Genomic DNA, 12457 nt, shown 5'->3' on the forward strand with positions numbered 1-12457 from the left:
CCACATGGAAAAACACAGGAAGCAAAATAGCACCAAATTTCTCAGCTCATGTTTTTATATTTGTCTGCGAAGATGAAGTAAATAGCATTGAGTCTCTTCTCTTCCTGAATGATTTAACACGTACAAAGCAAATATATCTATGGAATGCCAGAAACTGGGATTAATTAGCTCCATGCAACACCCAACAGTGGCTAGTACAATATGCTAAGAAAGAGGACCAAACTTAACAGAGTAAACACTTGTCTTCAACTTACACTGGGCACAAAAGTCTGAAATACCCAACCCCTTATACTTGACCATATACTGTGACTTTGCTCCAGGTCAGTAGCAGCACTCCCTGGAGGCTTTTCATGATGATGTATAGGTGTCACAGGTTCCACAAAGGACAACAGAATTCCCAAATTGTAACTAACTAACTTGCATCTAACTGCATAGGCCTTGGCTGGCCTCTTTCTTAGGCTCAGATCACTTCAGAACTGAGTTCCAAAGCCATGCCCACCCTTGAGAAAGATGTCTTCCTTCCATTTGAGCTACCATGTCCTTCTTCCAACTCAGCTGATAATTTGAGGGAAGTTGTACTAGTTGGAATTCCTCTTTTCTACAAGGTCCCATGGAACTAAGCTGGGAAGTTTGGAGTTTGGATGTGCTGGGTAGGGTGGTGTGATTCCAGGGGCATATTCTAAGGACCTGTATCATATCCTGCTTCTTAGGAGTGTGGGCTAAGTCCCTTTAGTATCACTGTGTGGCATTTAGAGATGAGGAGAGTAAATTGTGAAAATGTCCAGTGGTGAGAGGAGAGGCCTGTCCAGTGTGAACAACTTATCTGCTGTTTTATTGGTCTTTTATACCTAGAACAGAATGAAAGTCAGACCCCGAGGGGTACCAAGGAGCAGGCATCTGGCCTCAGCAGGGTAAAGGAAATTATATAAGGACAGTGGTGTATCAGGATGGGCCAACCTCAAGAAACAGAGAGACTGATCTATTTGGATCTGTTTTTAGATCTGTTTAGACCTGGAACTTGAGGGGTTAGACTCGCTGGGCCATGCGCTCCACAGAGAATTCACAGGCACTGGAATAGTGGATGAGTTTAGGAAAGGACAGCTCTGTTTTACTTGATAGAGTTCACTTTTATGATTGATGAGGGTGGCCCCAACATTTTGGAGGTGACTAGTATGGTCTGAAAGCTGTTACCTGGCTAAGATGAGGGTGACACAGCTTGCAAACATGGTGATAGAGGGTGGTGAGGGGGCTGTACCCTGGCATTTATCCTGCCTCTTACTCAGAAGGTTTGGACAGGAAGTTGGGTACAATGTTCTGCCACCAGCTTCCTACAGGGGTCCAGGTGAGAACCTGTGAGCGCTGGATTACAGAATCCAGTGGTTTGGGGTTGGAAATGGTATTGATATGTAATGTTGCCTTTGGAGATAAACTGCAAACAAACAAACAAACAAACAAACAAACACCCCAGAGCCTTGCCAGTTTTGTTAGGGAGGGGAGCTCATGAAAGCTCATGGAGCTCAGAGAAAGGCTAGAATTGGGGTGCATAGGATGGGTCTAGTAGGATGTGGAGTTCTGGGGTACCTGTTTTAAAGATAGAAGGTTCAGAGGACTGTTCAGAGGCAGGCTAGGAGTCACACTGGGGAGGGATGGGGCAGAGATGAGGCTTGGAGCATTGTTCACGTTCACATAGGTAAAGAGCCAGAGGCACATCTCAGACACTCTTTCATTTACGGGAAGGAGTGAATCTGGAGCAAGTTAGTACATTTTAATAATTTTGGAATATAGGATCTTAACAGTGACAGAGGCTTTCAAATTAGCTTCCTTAATGAAATTTAGGATCCTTTCCCTTGGGCCTCAGGCAGCTATTACAATGTGTGCTACCTTTAGGGGGTCCAGAGCTGGGGTTGTAGGCCACCACAGTGACTGTCTGCTGCTGCTGTACACCAAATGCCCCTGAAGTTCTACAACACCCAGAATGAGCAGCTCTCCTCTGTTCTATACATATTCTATAGAGCTTCATGGTTTGTTTTGTTCTTTTTCTTTTCAGCTCAGATATCAACACTAGGTGACCCCTACTCCAGGGTCTAGGCTTTTCATGTCCTAAGGCAGCACCAAAAGAACATGTGATTTGCACTGGGCTACACTTATAATAGATGCTCTCAAAGGGACCCCATGCAGAGGAGCTCTCCAGCACAGAGTTGCTCAGAGGGAGTTTCCATGGTGACTTCAACAATTCTCCATCCATCCATCCATCCATCCATCTACTCACCCATCCATCCATCTATTTCTGTCTCTCTGTCTGTCTGTCTGTCTCTCTCCTGAACTTGCAACTTCTCCAAGGCCCTCCTGTTCCCCAGCTATGAGCTCTCTCTGCTCCCCCCTGGAACCATCAGCAATTGACACTGTGGCCCTTCTAGTTGTCGACAACTGAATCTTCCAGTGCCCACCTGTATAAATATCTATATTCCTTTTCCACTTCCTCTTTATCTCTTGGGTGTAGCCCAGTCCTTAGTATGGAAGTGGCCCCAAGACTTCTTCAGAGCACTCTTGTTTTGATGTTTTGAGACAGGGTCTTGCTATATGGCCCAGGCTTGGTTCAGATTCTTGATCTTGCCTTAGGCCTTTCCAGTGCTGGATTCCCAGGTGGGTACCCTCTCACCTGGCTTTCTAAAGATACAACTTTCCCCTCTGGTACTACCATTCTTTTTTTTTTTTTTGGTTTTTTGAGACAGGGTTTCTCTGTGTAGTCCTGGCTGTCCTGGAACTCACTCTGTAGACCAGGTTGGCCTCGAACTCAGAAATCCGCCTGCCTCCACCTCCCAAGTGCTGGGATTAAAGGTGTGTGCCACCACCGCCTGGCTGGTACTACCCTTCTTGATGCAATTTCTATCTATCCATAGTGATGGGTACTTCTGGAGCCATCCACATGCCACTCTGATGGTATTGCCACTCTCATGCCTGGGCTGAGCGTTCCCTTCTTAAGTTTAAACTCTCTAAAATCCTCAAGTATTTCACAGAGGGCCCGATTTCTAGTTAATTTCCTACTTAGGACTCTCTTTTATGAAAGGCTTGTGATTTCTTAGTGTCCTTTATTCAACCAGCCTGAGTACAGACACTAGCAGGATTTTAATTTTTTTTATTCTCTTCCCACACACTCATGAGAGTACCACATGCATTACAGGAGTCAGAAATGAATTTTTACAACTTCTGTAGAAGACTTTGCAGTTCTACTGGTTAAATTTTATTTTCTTGGCTATAGCCTTTCAAAGTCTCATGATCTATGGATTTTTCTTTTGGATACCTGCCTTCATTCTCACCTGTATGAACCACATACCACATTTTGCTTAGCCTTCCATGGGGCTCATCACAACTTGCTTACCCCTTATCACTCAGCCCTGTCAAAACAAAGAGTGGGTCTGCCCAGACCTCTGGTGGCTCCTTTCTTAATGTTATGTTAACTTTCTTCAAACTAAAGGCTCTGAATTAATTAATTTTAAAATGGGTAGACACTGCCTACCACCTAGCATCTCTCATTGGCCATGGATTCTAAGGCTATCCACAAAAATTTGGGGCTTATGTCTGGGAAGATTTTGCTTTGAAACTTAAAATGGTCTCAGAACTGGAACCCTGTGACCCTATTCCTGATCCCTTCAGTGATAGGAGTGGGGAGTCTTCAGTGAAATATCATAGATTAATTGGTGTCTGTATTTTGCCCATTGTCCTTTGGGATATGTTTTATGCCAACTCTTTCCCCCACAACCTCGGCTACTGCAAAGGCTTGGGGGAAAATAGCAAGCTAATCAGGGTTCCGGTAATTGTTAAACACTTTGAGCTTTCCCTGTCTCTGTCTCATCTCATTTGATTTCCTTCTTTCCCTCCCTTTTAATTCCCTTCCCTCCCTGCATTTCCTCCTTTTTATAATCCCTGGTCCTACTGTTCTGGTTCAAATAGCTCTCCTCCTGCCGCACACCAGAGCCGAGCAGATGTTGGGCGGCTTTCCTTCCACCTGCCATCTGTTCTGTGGGAGCATCACCCAGAGCTCAGTTCTTCCTGCTCAAACACAGCCAGGCAGGCCTGGGCAGAGTTTTCTACGTTTTCACATTATTTTAGACCAATCTAAGACACAGCCTGGGTGACATAGCTCCTGAAGTCCTTGGCCACTTCTATATGTCCCTCTTGTCTCCTTTCCTATTCTGTTGGCTAAAAAGTGATAGAGAAAGGGAAGACAAGAACATGATGACAGGGATAATGGTGACCAGGTGTCATGGGTCATCTGCTTGGGGGAACAGTTTCATGTGTATGGTAGGGTGGAGAACTATGAGGGTCTGGCAGTAGGTGAGGAGCCACAAGGCTGAGCATATGATGCTGGCTGGCTTCCCAGTAGTCAATGTCGAGAGTACTCTGAGAGACGTGTGGCAGATATTCAGAGCACAAGTTATATCAGTGTGTCAATAAAATTAGGGACCATATGACAGAGAGTGATGAGATTAAAAAAATGAATTAACCCAGGGTTTTTGAAGGTGAGAATGACATTTATATGCCTTTGATAGCATGTTCACTTCTTCTGACTCCATGAGTCATTGCTAGTCATTCAAAACTTACTTGAGCTTACCAAGACAGCCTGTCTCTTACTTGCATATGCCAAGTTTCTTGGGAGGACGGGGGTTGGAACAGTGACCTGGGCTTTCTTCTCCCTTGTTCCCAATGTTACTTTGGAACCGTTTACCTTTCCGACCTTTAGTTTTCAAGTCTACAACATGGACATAACAAGTGCAAAGTTGATACCCCATCAAGTCCCCCAAGTGTTGAGAGACTAAAACAGGAGTACGAGAGAGCATTCTGAGAAGACTAGGAGAGCTGCACCAGGTGCTTCAGGAGCATCATAGCTTAGTCTTGTTCAGTATCTACATGCTCTCTGAGGACCATTGTTCTCCTCCTGGTTCTGTGCATGTGTGAAAGAGTACACTAGTAGGTGTGTACAGTGTATAGGAAGTGTTCCACCCAGGCCCTTGCCTGCAACCCAGCAAAACTTTCTTGCAAGGCTAAGCAGTTTCATATTTTAAACATATAAATGGCTCAGAGAGAGACAGAGAGACAGAGACAGACAGAGACAGAGAGAGAGAGGGTCTGTGTTTGCTTGTCTGAAGCTCTTGAGGAAAATGGTGTGTGCTTAGACTAACCTCTGCTGTGAAGTCTCCTCCTGTATAACCCGAGAGCAAAAAAAGAAACCATCTATGGACAGCAGATCTCACTTTGCCCCTCCCCTCATCAAAAGCTTCTATTTGAAGGCTCCCCACTGTCAGTCCCACTTCTCTCTGGAATGGGAAAGGATATCATAAAGCAGCTATTTTTTGCAATGGCTGTAAACCTGCATTTAGGTTTTTACAAGATCCCAGCCAGAACTTCCAATCACCTGCATGCTCACGTGGAAGAAGATTTTAAAGCTGAAGAAAAATAAATGTCCTCAGAGACAGTCATCCATGTTAGTGACCCAAGAAAATTGGAAATACAAACAAAGGCAGGGCAGAGCACCCTGGAAAGCCAGGCAAGGCTCCAGAGACATCCAGGCATTCACACTGCCTGCTCTAGACTTCCCATTCTTGGGTCCAGCTTACCAGCTGCCCTTGCTGCACCCCTGTCTCATCCCAATGCCCACTTGTTCTGCACTCCCTCACACATAAACTCTTCTCTACCCATTCTGACAAGTGTAGGGAAGGGGGGAGAAAGAAAAGGAAAGGATAGGAGGCAGGGGGTAGAGTGGAGGAAGAGAGGCTGAAAGAAGATAGAGAAGAAAGGACTGGAGGAAAACAAAAGATAAAACAAAAGTTTTCATAGTAAAGGATCCTGATGCCCTGTGTGTGTGTGTGTGTGTGTACATGTATGTGTGCACGTGCCTGTGCATGTGTATTTGTGTGTGTGCACACATGTGTAGATGTGCATGTGTGCATGCAAGAGTGTGCCCTTAGTGCTAGCTCATGTTGCATAGGTGCAGTTACATGTGTGTATGTGTGTACATGTGTATGCATGTGTGTGCATGTGTGCAGAGGCTAGAAGCAGCTCTTAGGCTTTGCATCTTAGTCACTATTCATCTGTCTACTTTTTTCTCTTGAGGTCCAGTCTTTCACGGCATGGAGCTTGACCAGAAGGATGGCTGTTCACTGAGCCCCAGGAATCTGCCTGTTCCCACCTCCTCAGTGCCAAGACTATTGTCATTTTAAAAATGTAGCATTGCTTCTGAAGTGTGTACTGAACTGAACTTCCCTCAGTTCTGATGCAGTATTTTTTAACCACCATTTATTGCCTTGGCATTGAGCCTCCTGAGGTTAACCATCTCTGAGTTCTTCCTCTTTCCTGGGGGTTCTGCACTCCAGTGTGGAGGTATATTTATTTTCCCTTTCTTCTCAAGCTTGAGTGCCAGCATGCTCTGAGGTTCACATTCCTGGCTGAGCTTAGTAGAGTTCAAGTTGCTTTTTGGTTTTAGAAACGGGGAAAGCTTTTGGTTGTTTACAGAGAAGAAACAAGTCAGGAGAGTTAAGAAAATAGAAAGGATTCCCCACAGTCCATCCACCCACAGACTTTTCACCTTGTAAACTATGAGCCTGGATTATTTTGGGAACGGCCGCCTGGCATTGGTCAGTTTGGAAATATTCGTTTATTTTGAATCATGTTTGAAATAATGACTGTCTTTTGTTTTAAGGGGAGAAGGGTGTTCTGTGAGGGAAACAGGATCAGATTGCTGCAATGCAAACAGATCACTATATTTATCTTATTTGAGATAGAATTCTTGGCTTGGCACTGCCAGCTGACCCCTGCTGAATGGCACCAATAAAGGCTTTCAGTCCCTCAGGAAACCCTTCCTAAAGAACACAGCTTTTACTGATATCGGAGTAGAGTACTAGTCTTGGGGATCCAATTTTTATTAGGTTGGGGCTGCTGGGGTTCTGGGTTCAGCTGGAGACTCACTCTCTAATCTTGTAGTTCAAAGTATCTCGAAGTTGTGAAAAACCAGGGCATCATTAAAAGCAAGATGCAGCTTCTGAAGTCCTGAATAAGGATATAGATTAAAAAAAAATCTAGTACTTGAAGACAATTTAGAAGGTCGCTCTGCTCTAAATTTAGTAAGTCCTCAGGAAGGGAGAATATAGGCTGGCTCAGCTGCTGGAGTCCCACTTTCTTTCATTTTACTTTTGCATAAAAGAATATTACCTTGTACTCCCCTGACTAGGTTGTTCCTCCACACAGCATGGTGTGGCATTTGTGTAAACGTTTTAGTTGTGTCCAAATTTGAACAACACCACTAAAGAAGAGGAAGGGTCTGAACTTGGCCTCATATAACCTTAAGCACATCTATCAGGTACTATATTTTTTTCCTAATTAAAATTTTCTCACTCTATTTTTGATCCTGCTAAGAGGATGTTCAAGCAGTACCATGTGTTCCTAGAAATGCTGACCTTATTTGGGACGGTTCTCCCCACCTAATCTGTAAACCCATGGGAACTGGTTTGAATGTAGGCACAGGACTTGGGTCTTTTATGTGAGGCAACTTTTAATTGAAAGACATTATTAATAAAGTCTGAGGGTTAATAGACACTCATGACTTCAAACCCTGGCTGCAGACCTCCCTGGGTTGGAAATGTTTTATGCCATTAATTGACATTTCAAGGGGGTAGGTGGCTTGTAGGTCTCTCTGGAGACTGACCGGGCATTCCATGATCCCAGGGTTACAGAGAGATGGGTATGTCCTCTACTGTAACCCATGATCTAGAATATCCAAAGGATCACTATCTCTAGCTCTGGATGGGATCTTGGGGAGCTTTTGATCCCTAGGATCTTGTCAAACTTGTGATAAAAAACAACGAGTAATTTAAAAAATGCTGCTATTTTTAAAAAACATTACATGTGACCCGTGGTAGACAACCAACAGTGGTTTGTAAATCAATCCATCTTAAGAAGTGGTGAGGTCGCTTCTTCTTTCAGACTCTTCATTCTAGAAGCCTATAAAATCAAGAGTGTTGGTGCCCTTGTGTTGGAGTAAGCTACCTCTCTTGAATTCTTTGCTCCTTAGCATCTCATGAGACTACATCCTGTCTCTCTTGCTGCCTCTCTATGTCTTCCCATTGGCTTTTCCTTTTCTCCTACACAAAGGAAACAAACCCACTTCAGGGAGTAAGATCTTCAGTTGTGGCAGATTGTTCCCCCTTAGAAGTCCAACTACAAAACACCAGTCTAGACATAGAGACGCTAGCAGTAAAATGTTAATCCCAGAATCTTCTCTGAACATAGACCTTGCAAAACAACAACTAAAGGGCCAAGGGGCTGGTGAGAAGAAAAACTTGAAACACTGCGGGTCTTCTATCAATCTGACCAACGTGAGCAAGAGCTTTTGTTGGAAATGTTCTTGGCAAGGAAAAGGCAGGTTTGGGTATTGAGTTGGGTTATAAGTACAGCAATGAAAATAAAACAGTAGTTGAGGAAGATATATAAAGTGTGCGGAGGGGTTTGCTACAGCCTTGAGAAGCCCTGTCCTTCTAGTTCATCCATTAGCTGCCACACTCATGTGTGTCCACCCATTTCATCAATAAGACACTTTTACAGTTGGTATGAAGCACCTCAGGCAACTCACAGCCTTCTATGTGGAACTAGTTTGATATGACTGTCTACATGGGAGGAGGACTGCCACTTGATACCTCAAAGACAATGTCCCTGACGTTCATTTGGGTTTATGGTGAAAGGGGATTATCAAAATGTCCATTTGATACGTTAGTGACAAACCCTCTCGGTGCAATGCAACTCAATCCTCTTTCTATTGGGCTTCTCGGCACATGGCGTATCATTCTGTTTTTATGGTAGGCTCTTATTCTCCTCCATCCGTCCCTTCTTCATGTGGCTCTAGGATTTGTCTGAAGCCCTGTTTTAGCATGTGTGACCTGCTAGATGCTAAGGCGTGCTCATCTCAGTAGTACTTAGAATCAGGGAGCACATTCCCTTTATCTTTGTGAAGAATCTAGCAAAGTGCTTAGGTTATCTACAAAATTGAAATGCAATTGGTTAAGGAAATTTAGAAAGAATAGTTTGGTGAGACCGGCACATGACTCACCTGAATTTCTGGGCTCTGAAATATTTAATGGAAAGAGAAACAGTAGGCTGAAAGGAGACTTCGGAACTTTTAATTTGTTGGCAAAGTGAGAGGAAATTGAGAATACCAAGTGTGAGGGTCACATACTAGGAGATTTCTGGAGAGAGAGTAAGGACCAGGCAGCATCATACCTCTTTGTGCTAATGGGATCATGGTTAGGTTAAGCAGTTACAGATGAGATCAAGGTTTCCTAAGTATGAAAGCACAGCTTGGGGGTATATCAGTGTGCTTGGGGGAGCTGTTTCAAGGCTTACTCCTTGAGTGTAAACTCTGAAGGCTATAGATAACACTACTCTACCACACTGTCTTGATATTGAAACACAAATACCCTGTGGATGCCCTTGGCCAAATAACGAAGACCTGATAAGTAGAAGGTAAAGAATGTTTCCTTCCCGGAGTTCCTTATTTGAAATTCTTTGCACTGCAGAGTAAAGGCTGTTGGTCAGAAGCTGTGGCACCTCATCACCAGAACCATGCAGAGTCAGACACTGGAGAAATGAAAGCTATTTGCCCTGGGTCTCGGCCTGGGTGCCTTATCTTCTACGATGTTCTACTGCCTCAACACACTACCATAAGCCCCTATCTCTGCTTCCAGGCAACATCATTTGCAGAACAAATCTCAAAGCTCCTTTTTTTTTCTCTCTCTTTTGCTAAAGCCATAATTGGTGGCTTTACTGGAACCACTGAAAGTCGAACAGAGCAAGCTTGAAAGACCCATGAGAAATTAATTTTCTTTGTCTGCCAATATTGAGGATTTAGGGGACTTGTTAGGGGGCTGTTTGTGCTCCATTTCTGACTCTGTGTGATTGAATGCTTTATTGTTTCCCCCACCCTAGGGCTCTAAAGTCCTGCACAGCCCACATGAGTCACCAAATCACAGTGAGCAGAACTGGCTCCCAGGGCACATGTCTTTCCTCGGTGGGTGTCCTCTAGCTAACCTTTCTTCATGGGGGCAGAGGGTGGACATAAGAGCCTACCTCTCAGCCTCTTCAGTCTCTGCTCCCGCCGTCTCCTCCGCACAACCAGAAGAAGCACAAAGAGCAGCAGAACCCCAACCAGGATGCAGGAGATGGTCACGAGGATCTTGAGCCCTTCGTTGGTTGTCAGCCCTTCTTCGCTTTGGACAACTGACTTAATGAGTGGAGGGATTGTACCTGAAAGCAGGGCCACGATGTTAGATGGCTATTAATGGTGACGGCGTGGTGGAGTTTTAGGGATGATGGGTTACAGAGAGACCGCGCGGCGTGATCCGGGGGGTGTCTGTGTGATGAGAAATGAGAGGACCAGCTCCCTGAATCTCTGTGGGTTGACTTGCTCAACTCTCCCTTTGCCAAAACTTCCAACTCACCCTAGCACAACTTCATCAAGGACTGTGGTTTTTGGCAGAGCATTCTAGGATGCCACCATCTGACAGCATGGTGCCTGGGCTGAGGGCTCACAAAAGCCACCTTGATTCACCTGAAATTCAATGCCCACTTGGCTGTCAATCACAGTGCTTTTGCTAAAGGCTGTTTGAAAACTGCCTATGAAAGGAAGAACAGTAGGTTTGTCAACCAGACGAAAGACCCCCTTCGGGGAGGATGTAAGGAACCTCAGCCTGAAGAAGCATAGGCTAGACCTTTTTTCCTTTTGATTATTCTCTTGATTTCAACCTCAGTTTCACAGCTGCTTTTAAAATTCCCAGTTTAGGGTAGAAGAGCAAAGGGCAACTTTTCAAAGGGGAGGGTCTATCTAGGTCACCGAAAAGCAAGTCACTAGTGGAGCCTCGTTACGATGCCCTACAAAACTTAGGTTATTTGGAGCGGTAAGAAATAAAATAGAAGTTGACTGAACTCTGGGCTGCTAAGATGCTTTCCACCCCGAGGCCGAACATGAGGGTGCAGACATCTGTGATTTATGGGGCGCACATCTTAACATCATCCATTACATAAGATGTTCCATTCCCACTGTCTTTTCTATGCAAACTCGAAAGCCAGGGCTTTAGGAAAAAATAATGCATATATATATATATATATATATATATATATATATATATATATGCATGCCATTTTCCCAAGAGCAAAAACAAATGATCTTATTTAGTAGCTGGAACCATGAAAACGCAACCCCTGGCCCTCTCTGACCTCTGCTGGAGCCAAGCAGAGTAGTTTTTTTAGTATCACAGATTCTCTGGCAGGAAACCCAAGCCTACATTCAGATACCCAGACTCCAAGAAAGAGTCACAGAATTGGTGACTGAGGGTGGTCTATGAACAGGTCACCACAAGGACACACAGAAAGTTTTGGTGAAGGAAATAGAGGTGACTGAGACAAAGAGGTGGGGGAGGTAGGAATCTGACTGATGTAAATATCATGGTAATTTTGTTTCAATGTTTGTTTTCTTAATATGGAAAGAAACACATGTGGCCAAAGAGATACTGAAGCTACATAGCCATGGCATTAATTAGATATGTCTACTACCTTTTTAAAAATAATATATAAAAATATGTACTGTTATATCTTTGTGCCATGAAATTACTTCAGGAAAGAGAATGTCCCTCACACACCTTTCTAATACAGTTGTGAGTAAAGTGAGAACATCATACATGTCTCAGAAGCTGAACATTTAAAGTCTGAAGACTATTTGGAACATGACCAGGTCAACATGCCACCCCTGTATGGCAAGCTTTCTCTCTCTGGCATCCACCCACATGGGCCTTGGTCCAGAGTATAGGTGTCCAAAGTGACACATATAGTAACTGTCCAACTGGGCATGTGTTTGTAGGGGGCTTGGGTGAAGCATTTAAATGCACTTGATAGAAGCCATGGTCTTGGGCCTTCATTTTGTAAGAACAGACAATTAGGCACCTTTGGGGGAAAACCTTAGACATGAATATTGCTCTGCTTGTGCCTGACCCTTATGAAAGGACTTCTCTAAATAAAGTCAAACACATGAAAGAGAGAGAGGCCATTTACATGAGAGGGCCTGGGCCCTTGAAGGGGAAAGAGCCAGGGCTTTACAACAGCCCATTGGGTAGAGCCCAACACCAGAAGGGCTTCTCTTGGATGTCCTTCCTGCAGCTTAAAACTTGGCTGCAGAGGCAAGAGGAATCTGGTTCTATCTGAGATAGGCTTTAGAAGCAATGATTGTGGGCAAGAGATGGAAGCCAGAGGGATTAGCACAGTATGCCAGAGAGAAAAAACACAACTCAGGGCCTGCTTGGGACCATAGTCCCTTTGGAGCAGTGCGGAATAGACAGAAGGCTGAAAGAAGAGTTCATTCGCAACTCCAAACAACTCCTGAGGAGTCACTGTTGGTGACCAAAGCTCAGAGCCTGTGGTT

General features: G+C 44.4%; 1 protein-coding gene across 2 annotated transcripts in view; it reads right to left on the bottom strand.

Moving 5' to 3' along the window:
* Dscam (DS cell adhesion molecule) overlaps positions 1-12457 on the bottom strand; it is a 559889-nt gene that overhangs the window by 42274 nt on the left and 505158 nt on the right. For both annotated transcript variants that reach the window (XM_076943217.1, XM_076943216.1), the window contains exon 27: positions 10114-10290. In XM_076943217.1, the coding sequence (XP_076799332.1) occupies positions 10114-10290 (177 nt within the window). The remainder of the gene's footprint in view (positions 1-10113; positions 10291-12457) is intronic.

The sequence above is a fragment of the Arvicanthis niloticus genome, chromosome 12 (genome assembly GCF_011762505.2).
Source record: "Arvicanthis niloticus isolate mArvNil1 chromosome 12, mArvNil1.pat.X, whole genome shotgun sequence".
Classification (NCBI taxonomy): Eukaryota; Metazoa; Chordata; class Mammalia; order Rodentia; family Muridae; genus Arvicanthis; species Arvicanthis niloticus.